Source organism: Taudactylus pleione, unplaced genomic scaffold, assembly GCF_031769625.1.
Source record: "Taudactylus pleione unplaced genomic scaffold, aTauple2 ptg000391l, whole genome shotgun sequence".
Lineage (NCBI taxonomy): Eukaryota > Metazoa > Chordata > Amphibia > Anura > Myobatrachidae > Taudactylus > Taudactylus pleione.
The window spans coordinates 1,979,695-1,992,727 of NW_028284792.1; the positions used below are offsets into that span (position 1 = coordinate 1,979,695).

The window sequence follows — 13,033 nt, forward strand, 5'->3', positions numbered from 1 at the left end:
TGCATCATAGCCGCATTGTGCACGTGCTGTGAATGAATTGTGATCGCTCTTGCTCTGAGGATTCACTTGCTATTGATTGACAGGAAGAGACTGTTATGTGGGTGGTTACGGGGAATTCCGGGCAAAACGCAGGCGTGTCAGGGCCGTTTCCTAGGTGTGTACTAGCCAGTGTCTGTGATTGCTCATGCAAAGAACAGTGCTCCAGCGTCTCGGTTACCACGTCCATTCTGACTGACCATAGACTCCAGTTATTTTACGGATCTGTGTCAAATGCGCCATTTGTGTATGCAGTTGCGGGTAGCTACGAGGGATCCAGTGGGCACCTCAATGCAAAATCTGCTACCTGATGCATTAGTATAATTTAGCAATTGCTAAGTGGCAAAATTCACGAATGCGTTTGCATTAGCGTGCAGCCTACGTTTGGGCCCCCTCCTCTCTGTCAGCGTAGTAGATTCTGGCTTAATGCCAGGATCTACTGCGCATGCCTGGGTCTCCGGGAAAATGGCGCCCGCGCCTTTTTCCCGGGGACATCTTTTTCTGTGCATGCGCAAGTCACCAGGAAAAATAGCCGCCACCATTTTCCCTGTGATTTTTTGCTGCTCTGCGGCGCCAGTTCAGTATAAGTATGTGCGGTGTGGGCCCCACTGAACCCAGGAACCTGTGTGCACCGCACACCCTGCATCTGGTGATGTCTATGCGTTCCAGACTTCAGGCTGTAATTGCCTGCAAAGGATTTGCAAAAAAGTATTAAACCATTGTAATTCCTACACCGTTCACCTGATTTGGATGTAATTATCCTCAAATGAAATCTGAAAGTCTGCAGTTAAAGCACATCTTGTTTGTTTCATTTCAAAGCCATTGTGGTGGTGAATAGAGGCCAAAATATGAAAATTCTGTCACTGTCCCAATATTTATGCACCTGACTGTAAGTCTGGGAATGTAAGTGGATCAGCAGCTGAACTATATATCTAAAACCAACACAAGTCTCCGGATTCTCACAAATAGGATTGGCTTTAAAGCAGTCTACAAACGAATATTGTATTTATTCACAGAAAGGATACTTTTTTCATATGCATATGCTACAATTTTTATTCAATGTTAAACAGATGGATATACAGTCAGGTCCATAAATATTGGAACATTGACAGAATTTTCATATTTTGGCCTCTATTCACCACTACAATGGCTTTGAAATGAAACAAACAAGATGTGCTTTAACTGCAGACTTTCAGATTTAATTTGAGGGTAATTACATCCAAATCAGGTGAACAGTGTAGGAATTACAACGGTTTCTATATGTGCCTCCCACTTTTTAAGGGGCCAAAAGTAATGGGACTATCAACTCAAAAGCTATTTCATGGACAGGTGTGGGCTATTCCCTCGTTATTTCATTATCAGTTAAGCAGGTAAAAGGTCTGGAGTTGATTCTAGGTATGACATTTGCGTTTGGAATCAGTTGCTGTCGACTCTTAATATGAGATCCAAAGAGCTGTCAGTGAAGCAAGCCATCATTAGGCTGAAAAATCAAAACAAACCCATCAGAGAGATAGCAAAAACATTAGGTGTGGCCAAATCAAGTGTTTGGAACATTCTTAAAAAGAAAGAAAGCACCGGAGAGCTCAGCAACACCAAAAGACCCGGAAGACCACGGAAAATAACTGTGGTGGATGACAGAAGAATTATTTCCCTGGTGAAGAAAAACCCCTTCACAACAGTTGGCCAAATCAAGAACACTCTCCAGGAGGTAGGTGTATATGTGTCAAAGTCAACAATCAAGAGAAGACTTCACAAGAGTGAATATAGAGGGTTCATCACAAGATGTAAACCATTGGTGAGCCACAAAAACAGGAAGACCAGATTAGAGTTTGCCAAACAACTTCTAAAAAAGCCATTACAGTTCTGGAACAACATCCTATGGACAGATGAGACAAAGAACTTGTACCAGAGTGATGGGAAGAGAAGAGTATGGAGAAGGAAAGGAACTGCTCATGATCCAAAACATACCACCTCATCAGTGAAAGCATGGTGGTGGTAGTGTCATGGCGTGGGCATGTATGGCTGCCAATGGAACTGGTTCCCTTGTAGTTATTGATGATGTGACTGCTGACAAAAGCAGCAGAATGAATTCTGAAGTGTTTTGGGCAATATTATATGATCATATTCAGTCAAATGCTTCAGAACTCATTGGACAGCGCTTCACAGTGCAGATGGACAATGATCCGAAGCATACTGCAAAAGCAACCAAAGAGTTTTTTAAGGCTAAAAAGTGGAATGTTATGCAATGGCCAAGTCAATCCCCTGACCTGAATCCGATTGAGTATGCACTTCACTTGATGAAGACAAAACTGAAGGGAAAATGCCCCAAGAACAAGCAGGAACTGAAGACATTTGCAGTAGAGGCCTGGCAGAGCATCACCAGGGATGAAACCCATCATCTGGTGATGTCTATGCGTTCCAGACTTCAAAGGGTTTGCAACAAAGTATTAAATAGTGAAAGTTAGATTTAGGATTGTTTAGTTTGTCCCATTACTTTTGGCCCCTTAAAAAGTGGGATGCACATATAGAAACCGTTGTAATTCCTACACCGTTCACCTGATTTGGATGTAATTACCCTCAAATTAAATCTGAAAGTCTGCAGTTAAAGCACATCTTGTTTGTTTCATTTCAAAGTCATTGTGGTGGTGAATAGAGGCCAAAATATGAAAATTCTGTCAATGCCCCAATATTTATGGACCTGACTGTATATGGGTCCAGAGTATTCAGTTAATGTAGCATATCCCCTTATGTGCTATATAAAATATGATGAGACCAGACAATAAGGTCCTTGGATCGCCCGCTGTTAGTAGTTTGAGCTAAAAGATGTAGTCTAAAAGATGCAGTCAAAGGAACTGTTCACCTGATAGCTGTTCTTCTTTTAAGTTATGCCGAGTCCCGCTTCCACATTAATGTGAAAACCGAAGCCACTATGAGCTGTGTAGCGCCTGACGGCTAATGCTGGACTTTGGACTCTGGTCTTGATGGTGTATTGAGCTCAACGGAGACGCTCCCAAGGAGAAATTCAACTCCGGAGCACCAATAGTTACACCAAGGGGTTAGCTAGCACTGTGATGGTGCAGGGTCCAGGGTCATGCAGTAACACTCTGCGCAAGTCTCCTCAGGGAAGGTTGCAGGTCAGGAATGAAGGCTGAGCTTCAGGTACACTCTAACGCATTTCTTTCTCATTCTGCACTCACATGACTACCACCTACTATCCCCTGCAAGAGCCTCCCATCTGCACCTGCCCCTAGCACACCGTCGGAACTATGTGCTTCAATATACTGCTGTGTGTGGCTTACCTCACTGTGATCCCACTCACTGTTGAGTAAGCACTACCTCCGATCCACTGCCTGAACCTGCACTGCTGCCTACTGGATTCCTGCAAGCCACTGCATATGAGTTTGCTCTATTCACTCTGCAACATGTGCGGTATCTGGCTTCCAAGCCTGCAACTTATGAGTCTGTGTTCAAGTCTTCGGTTCTAGTCTAGCTTAGCTGCTGTTGTCTTCTTTCCAATTCTGGTTCAAGCCTCTGGTTTCACTCTGGCTCAGCTGCTATTGTCTCCAGTTCCATTCCACGACAAGGCTGCGTTTCCACTCTGGCTGAGCAACTGTTGTCTCTGGTTCCATACTGGTACTAACTTCCTGTTCCACTCCAGCAAGGGTGTAACTAGGTAATTGAAGGGGTTGGCTATGGGATGCCGGCGCTAAGGATCCCGATTCCTGCATTCCGAAAGGGTTAGGAATGGATACCGACACTTGTCATTCAGTATCCTGATCCTTCCCTTCTCCCTACCCCTAACCCTCCCTCTTTGGTACCTAAGCCTAACCTCCCCCTATAGTGCCTATACCTAACATCACTCTCCTCGCACCCTAAACCTAACTCTCCCTCCTTAGTGCCTAACCTTAACCCCTAACTCTCCCCCTAAACCCAGTACTTACCATCGCGATGCTGGCATTGGAATTCTGACAGGTGTTGGGTTTCAAGCGCCATCATTCTGACTGTTGGGATATTGACCAGATCCCATTTGAAGGCCCCATAGCAAAAGTGCCCCTATGTATTATTATTATTATTATTATTATTATTATCATTATTATTATTATTATTATTATTATTATTATTATTATCCTTTATTTATATGGCGCCACAAGGGTTCCGCAGAGCCTTACAAAGTACAGAAACAAATGAGCACACAAGACAACAATTATTAACAGTACAGACAATGCAGGACAAGTACATGATTTATAAACAATGCTGCCCAACACCTAAATAAGCAGCAGGGTGTCAGTAATCAGTTTTAGGTGCCATTGTAAATGAAAGTAAAAGTAAGGCAAGAAGAAGCACGTGAGGAAAGAGGGCCCTGCTCGTGAGAGCTTACATTCTGAGGGGAGGGTCAGACAGACAGGGGTGACACAGATGGGCTAGATAGTGAGGAAGGAGCATAAAGTAGTGGGTTAGGATGAGCGCTGGGAAGCATTGAGGAAGAAATGGGTCTTGAGGGCCCATTTGAAGATTAAGAGCCAGGAAGCCACGTGATGGAGGAATTTTGCAGGAGCAGTGGTGTCAGAGGGGTATAGCAAGGATTTGGTGATGGCAAGGAGAATCAAGGCATTGCAGATGAAGTGGTCATGAACTGGGACCAGTTTATTATAGACAAAACTGGCTTTCCAGAGGGAACAGGAGAGAGGGACAAAGTTAAGAGGCGAGAAGAGAATGAGATTATTAGGGTTGATGTAGTGTGGAGGTGATATTGATCTAGAGAAGGAGGATAAGGACTGTGGGGTTATGTGGCTGGCTTCTGAATGAGGAAGGGTGACAGCAGGTGGTGGGTAAGGTGGAGGTTTAGTGTGGTGTATGTACCGCCCAATGGTGAAAAATGTATATAACACATGCAGGGCTGGATTAAGGTCTGTGGGGGCCCCTGGGCAACAAACTTGTGGGGGCCCCTATATACCACCGTCCCCTGTAGTAATGCCCCTATGCAGTGCCCCCAGTAGTGCCCCCAGACCCAGTAGTGGTCCCCCCTATGCAGTGCCCCTTATATAATGCCCCAGTAGTGGTCCCCCTATACAGTGCCCCCATTAGTGCACCCAGACCCATTAGTGTCTCCCGTATGCAGTGCCCCTTATATAATGCCCCAGTAGTGGTCCCCTATACAGTGCCCCCAGTAGTGCCCCCAGACCCAATAGTGGTCCCCCTATGCAATGCCCCTTATATAACTCGCCAGCAGTGGTCCCCCTATACAGTGCCCTCAGTAGTGCCCCTTATATAGTGCCCACAGACCCAGTAGAGGTCCCCCCCATGCAGTGCCCCTTATATTGTGCCCCCAGTAGTCCCCCTTTATGCATTGCCCCCAGAGGTAGTCCCCCCCTATATACTGCCCCCAGTAGTAGCCCACCCCTATTCAGTACTGCCAATAGTTGTCCTATGCATTGCCCCCAGTGCCCCCATGAAGTGGCCCCCTTATGCAGTGCCCCTTACACACACACACACAAAAACACAACTTACCAGAATCCCCGCTCCTGACGCGACCACCGCTGTCCGCTCCGGCTCCTCTTCTCCTGCAGTATTGGGGAGACGTCAGCGTCATGACGTCACTCCCATCATCACCCGGGGGGGAGCCGGGTGATGATGGAGCTCATAAGTGAGCTCCAGCTGGCTCCCTCCGTTGAAGCAGAAGCCAATGAGAGTCTGTGTGATTCTCATCGGCTGCTGTAACATACACACAGCTGCCGCCGCCGGCTGTGTGTATGTCACTGTGTAGTGTGGCCGCGCTCACTGCACGGTCTACACTACACTAGCGGCGGGGACACTAGCGGCGGGTGAAGCCACCGGCTGCACCGCTGATAGTGGGGGCCCTCTGTGTGTGGGGGCCCAGGGACGACCGCCCCTGTCGCCCCCCCCTTAATCCGGCCCTGAACACATGTAACTTTGACAAGGAAGATGGGCCCCAGAGCAGGTGCACCCCTTGCACCTATGGTAGTTAAGCCCATGCACTCTGGCTAAGCTGCTGTTACCTACAGTCCCAGTCTTTTGTAAGTCTCTGGTTCCACTCCGGCTCAGCAGGTGTTAGCTCCGGTCCCAGTTCAGTTCAAGTCTCCAGATCAGTTTCAGTTCTACAGATGTGTACATACACATTCTACTTTCTTGCATATTAATCAGCCCTTCTAGTTGTGCCTTGCCGTGGCGTGACTAAGGTAGCACCAAGCTTCTTAGCTCAGTGGCTGTGACACTGTAACTTAGCATTTCGCCTAAGTTCCGGAGTAGTCACCCTTGTCCCTGGAGTATGGACCTCATTCAGAGTCGGTCGAAGCGCCCGCACGGTCGTACGGAAAAGGGGCCGGATATTCAAATGATTCCCTCGCAAGTTGCGTCCCTAAGTTCGGATCGGTAGTTGGCCGACCAAGGGGAGGAAGCGGTCGGAAGCCAAAAAAATACGCCCCCTTCTCGTACGCATTGCACGTCATCTCCGGGCATATAAGGGTTAATCGAGACCATCGGGAACCATCGGCACTGGTCGTAGAGCTTAAGGTTGACCATACCCTCTCTTAAGCTCTACGATCATGTCAGTGTAAAAACCTCCCATGTCACATGTGCCATGACGCTACTTTGTTAATTATGCACTCCCATAATCCGTATGCACTCCCATAAAACGCCGTTTGCATAATTAGGCACGCCTGCGTTCGGATCTCCACTCCCCCGTTTTCAAGCACCTTCACCTGTTACCACCCACAAACGCCTCCATCTGTCACTCAAACTACCGACCTGGTTGTGTTCAAGGAGAGAGAAATTTCTGATCGTAGCTGCTAGTTTGCGCACGCGCATTGCGAACTTTACGCATGCGCAGTATAGCGAACATCGGTGGCGTACGACCGTGCGGCCGCTTCGACCGACTTTGAATGAGGTCCTATGTCCTTAGCTCTGCTAGCCTTTTCTGGTCAATGGACTAAGGGCCGCCCACAAGGCTATGGATTGAATCTCGTTGGATCCAGGGCCCTGATTCAGACCCGCTCGCTAGATGCGATCGCCTGCATCCAGCGTATGCAAATTTTTCAAAGTGACGACATGGGAAGCGATCGCTCGCCAAGGCATAAGCACACCCACTTTGGCTGTGCGAGCGATCGCTCTGTGCATGCAGACACCCATAAGCGTATGTTGAGGCGCCCACTAGCTCAGGTCATCTCAAGGAAGTGTATTAAAACATTGGTACATCGAGCACCATCGGAAGGGATCGCAGCGCTTGTGGTTGCCTTACCCTGCCGTCAGCACTGCGAGGACTTCAGTGTAAAAAACAGGCATGTGATGTGTACTTTGACGCTGCCTGTTAATTATGAACGCCTTAAAATGGCGATGAAACACCGAGGCACGCCTGCGTTCGCACCTCCACACCCCCGTTATTAGTGTCCTGCCCCTGTTACCACCCACAAACGGCCTCTCCTGTCACTCATTTCACTGGGCTGTTTTTGCTGGGCGAGCGAGCGGGCTGCGATCGCACAGAGTAGTTCACGCACGCGCAGAACGAAGCGTGCACATGCGCGTACGCAAACCACCGGGCGGGTCTGAATGAGGTCCCAGGTCCATATCTCTGCATAACTCCGGTCTACGGTTCCTATTCCTGTCACTAGAGTGCCTTACTACTGGTCTGACTCATGTGCTAGAGTTATATACAGCCTCCACGTCTCATCTGTACTTCCGTTCAACCCAAGGGTCCCGGGCCAGATCTACAGAATTTTAAACCTGTGACACCACTCTAACAACCTTTATAACTCTAGCTCTATTAGTGAGTACATTTGGAACGTGAACCTCTTAAGTTATTATTACATAAAGAAAACAGAAATATCCAGGTTCCCCCTTGTACTCATGTGCACCTAGTTTGCCAAGTAGCTAATGTGGCCCTGTCCCGACCGAATCCGACAAATTGGAACGACAAATCGTTCACATAGTGAGTACGCTCTATGGGCCTGATTCAGACCCGCTCGCTAGCGCTGTGCGCTCGCAAGTGGCCCGATGGTTTGCAAACGCTCACGCTTCGTTTTGAACTACTCTGTGCGATCACAGGCCGCTCGCTCGCTAGCAAAGACAACCCAGTGAAATGAGTGACAGGAGAGGCCGTTTGTGGGTGGTAACAGGGGCAGGACACTAATAACGGGGGCGTGGAGATGCGAACGCAGGCGTGCATGGGTGTTTCAACGCTGTTTTTAAGGCGTGCATAATTAGCAGGCAGCGTCATAGTACACATCACATGTGTGTTTTTTACACTGAAGTCCTCGCAGTGCTTGTGGCAGGGTAAGGCAACCACAAGCGCTGAGTTAGCTTCAGATGGTGCTCGATGTACCAATGTATTAATACACTTCCTGGAGATGACGTGCGCTAGTGGGCGGCTCTGCATACTCTAATGGGTGTCTGCATACACAAAGCGATCGCTCGCACAGCCAAAGTGGGTGTGCTTATGCCTTGGCGAGCGATCACTTCCCATGTCGTCACTTTCAAAAATTTGCATACGCTGGAGGCGAGCGATCGCATCTAGCGAGCGGGTCTGAATCAGGCCCTATGCCTACTGCCATGGCGTCTTCTGTGGCATCTTCAGGTCGACCGAACATGCAGCTCAATCTGTCAAACTCGTTCAAGATTTCCTGCAAATCGACCATGCTATATGTTAACATGATATAGTTTACAATCTAACCACCACATGATGCAAGATACTGTATATCATTCGGTCTTTTGGAAGATTGCACAGTGTGTATGTACTATATCGTTGGTCAGGGAGTTCAAGGGAAATATGGATGACCATCGCATCATTTGCTGATAGTCTAATGTGTTTTACATTTATTATTTATGCATTTTTTTCTTTACACAGGTTGTACTTAAGCATGATCCTTTTGCTGAGATCAAGGCAAGGGGAGTAACAGCAGGGATTTACCATGAAAAGGAGATGTGGGAAGCACATATTCAAAACCTGGAATCTATTGACATGCAGTTAAATTCTGCCGAAGCTAGAGAAATCGTTTGCCATCTGCAGCAGGCAAAAAGCATGTATGGAAATTCCATTACTTCAGTGTCCCAGGAACTGCAGAAGGTGAGACCAAACAAGTTATGTTACTCTGAGCAGTGGTCTTTGGGCCTGATTCAGACCCACTCGCGAGCGGCTGTACGCTCGCAAGTGGGTCGATGGTCTGCACTGAGCATGCGCACGACGGAGGGAGCTCCGTCGTGCGCATGCGCCAGACACGACGAGCGAAGGACTTTCCTTCGCTCGTTGTGTCCGATCAAAGGGGGCGTGCTGTCAATGTTGATTGACAGCACGCCCCCTTTGGTGGGCGTGCCGGGGGCGTGCCTCCCTGACGGGGGCGTTCCCACGGGAACGCCTCCCGTCAGAAGCCGGCCCACTGACATCACTAGTGATGTCAGTGGGAGTGATTTTGGCTCTGATAGAGCCAAAATCACTCCGGAGCTTGCGGTTGAAAACCTCAACCGCAGGCTCCGGCTCGCAATTTCGATGGTCGCGATGGTCACGACCATCGCGGCCATCAAAATGCACGCTCGTATAGCCTGTGGGTGGTGACCCACAGCTATACGAGCGTCCAGGAGGACGCTCCATGAAAAAGGAGCCCGGCCCTCATGCAGAGCGTGCGCTCTGCTCAGAGCGTACGGCTCTGAATGAGGGCCCTTGTTCTGTAAGCTGTATATACATTTTTATCTGCAGTTCCAAAATAAAATAGAAATGCACTATTACACAAATTGGGACTGACCCACCCAAATCAGAGGGACTCTTTTGAATTTGGGATGTATGCAGAGTGTACTAAAGGCAGGTGCCATGGCAATTGGTGGATGATTTTATGGGTGGAGGAGGATGTTGCAGCAGTCTATATCTTCTGAAGCACTGGGCATGAAAAATTGCTGGTGTTTATGCCAATATAAAGCGGTACAAAAAACTTGCATGTTTAATGAGTAGAGATAACTGAAAAGCCCAAGTAAATCAATGAAAATTAGTTTTATAGGTAATTTTTCATTGAGAAACCCATTTTAACTTCATATAAAAAACTCAAATGCTGTGAATGAGTGACTTTAAAAGTGATATTAATTATTATTTAATTATAGAGTGTTCTTCTCTCAGTGGGACTCAGAACACTTTGGGGAGCGATTCAATACAACGTGATGCGAATAGCGCTGGAAAGGAGTTCCCAGAGCTATTCAATTTTCCCCAGTGCATCATGCACTTAGTTGGGAGATGTTGGTTACCACGCCTGTTTAGTCGCGCTACCCGGCGATGCTGTCAGTGCTGTACTAAGTCGAAAAACAGCATCGCGGCCAGCACTTAAGTTATATTCCTGCTCGCACTTCACAGCATCTCCTGGCCTTCGCTATCTCTTCCCTCTCCCTTCCCCATGAGACCATGGCCCTTTTTCAGGTGCACTATGTTATGTCCCTATTTAAAAAATAGGGGGGGGGGGGTGCCAATGCTCTCTCCGGAACAGGGCACCAAAAAGTCTAGTTACGGCTTTGCATGACGCTATTCATATCGCGTTGAATTGAATCGCTCCCTTTACATTTTGCAAAGGGTGAGGCAATCATCTTGAGTGTGTTCATTTCCTCTTCAATGTAATTTTGTTAGTCCCTGCTGTGAGATGGGTACAGGATGCCGGTGCTTGGGATCCCGGCAGTCAGAATCCCGATGCCAGCACCCCGACAGGGTTAAGATACCAACACCTGTTGGTAGGTATCCTAACCCTACCCCTAACCCTCCCTCCCTAGTGCCTGAACTTAACCTACCTCCCTAGTGCCTAAACCTAACCTCCCACTCCCCGCACCCTAAATCTAACCCTCCCCCCTTAGTGCCTAGAGCTAACCCTCCCCCTAGTACCTAACCCCAGTACTTACCTTCGGGATCCCATCGGTCAGGATGCCAGTGCCGGTATTCGGACTAGTGTCGGGATTCCGGCGTCTGCATTGTCTCCTCCGGAAACCCCGCGGTCAGGATTTTGACCACATCCCCCTGCCACAATGGAAATTACAGTCTATTAATTTCCTAACTCACAACATTGAGAGAGCCTACAGACAGATAGGGCCCAGTTTGGAATGAAGCCTGACCCCAGAGCTGTGGGGCAGTAATGGAACCACTGTGACACTGCTGCCCACTACATATAAATTATTTAGGGATATTGCAACATACTGTAAACATATTTGGGTAGGTGTAATAGTGTAAGATACCTAACCATATTTAATAAAAGTGTGGGGCACAGAAATAGACGCACGAGCAGCTTCTGTTGATTAAAATGATATGCAGCATGCCTATATTCTGTGTGCAGCTGTGGGTGTATCTGCATGCTAAATGCTATGTTACAGTGTTACAGCCGTTGGTACACTGTAAAGTAGCATTTCGCATGCAGGTATAACCACAGTTGCACACAGAATGTAGACATGCTGCATATCATTTTAATCAACAGAAGCTGCTTGTGCATCCAATTTGCATCGCTTAATGAATGCATTTGACGGTAAAAGATGCTCTGCGCTACTGTGTCACACAGCGCTCACGTGACTTATAGAGGTAAGATGTACGTGGACACATCTGTAAGTAAAACATTGTTAAAATGTAATATGTTAGAAAAGTTTTAATCACAATATTTAGGATAATATTGAAACTGAACACTGAGAATATTATTCATCAGTAACACTAAAAAATTATCACATGATGATCACAGAAAAGAAGCCAAATCTATATTGATATTGAGATCTTGGGGAGCTAAAAGTTTTTAATTTATAAATGTAATAAGTTTCCCTTTGAGATAGCTTATTTTATCTATCTCCTGCCCTGAGTTCTGAAAGATCCTTTCAGTACCTCTGGCTTTCAGTCCAGAAAATGTCAAAATACACTGTGGTGCTGGCTAGTCTTGAGATTTTCTGCACTGTGGGCTCGGGCCCTGATTCAGAGCCGGATGCTCTGACAGAGCGCTCGCTCTTAATCAGGGTGTCTTTTTTTGTTTATGGAGCGGCCTCCTGGCCACTCGCATTGCTGTGGGTCAAGACCATCGCAACCATCGGGGCTTTTCGACGAGACCCTTGTGGTAGGGTCTTGTGGCCGCAAGCCCCAGAGAGCTTTCGGCTCAAACAGAGCCGAAAGCTCTCCCGCCGCCAAACGACAGGCGTTCTCATGGGAACGCCTCCGTCTGGGCAGCCACCCCCCGGCCCGCCCACCAAAGGGGGCGTGCTGTCACTCAACATCGACAGCACTCCCCCTTTGGTGCATGACCCGGATTGCCCATCGCTATCCGGGTCTCGCGCATGCACACGACGGAGCCGGCTCTGTCGTGTGCATGCGTTCTGGGCCACCATCGACCCGGTTGCGAGTGCTCAGCGCTTGCGACCGGGTCTGCATCAGGCCCTCGATTCATTATGGATCGCAACAGCGTACGCAAATTGGCATTTTGATCGCTCTGCGATCACTCACGCAGAAAGAAAGCCATTGCAGAGTGAGTGATGGGAGGTCAGCGTTTGGGGGTGGTAACAGGGGAGTGGTCGGAGAAACGAAGACGTGCCTGTCTGTTTGAACGCCATTACTTGAGCGTGCATAAATTAGCCACTGCGATGGCATACGCAGCTTGAGTACTCACTGCATGCAACGAGGTTAGCAATTTCTGAGTAAGGTCAGATCTGCTCTAATTCTGCATGAGGGGCCAATGTTATCGATGTATACGCAGGACTGCAAAGTATTACGGATGTGAGATAGCGGTAGTGGGCGTCTCTATCCTAGCTGTGCGACAGCATCCCGATTGTATTAATTAGCATATTTTTGCAGCAGACCTCCATGCTTAATCGCAGCTGCGATCGCAATAGGGATCCGTAGTGAATCAGGCCAAGTGCTTGCTCCATAGCTGAATGTCTGCAATTATAGTCAATTCGCAGGGTTTCTTATCTAAGGGCCTGATTCAGAGATGCACGCTATGCAGTGTGCATATATGTAATGCTGCAGGAGGCGTCTGAAAGAAAAAGACGCCTCCAG

The 13,033-nt window shown here is 48.0% G+C and overlaps 1 protein-coding gene across 1 annotated transcript in view; it reads left to right on the plus strand.

Annotated features, from left to right (window-relative positions):
- LOC148507539 (uncharacterized) overlaps window positions 1-13,033 on the plus strand; it is a 662,982-nt gene that overhangs the window by 15,340 nt on the left and 634,609 nt on the right. Inside the window, exon 6 of the mRNA XM_088445856.1 lies at window positions 8,894-9,112. Coding sequence (XP_088301982.1) covers window positions 8,894-9,112 — 219 coding nt within the window. The remainder of the gene's footprint in view (window positions 1-8,893; window positions 9,113-13,033) is intronic.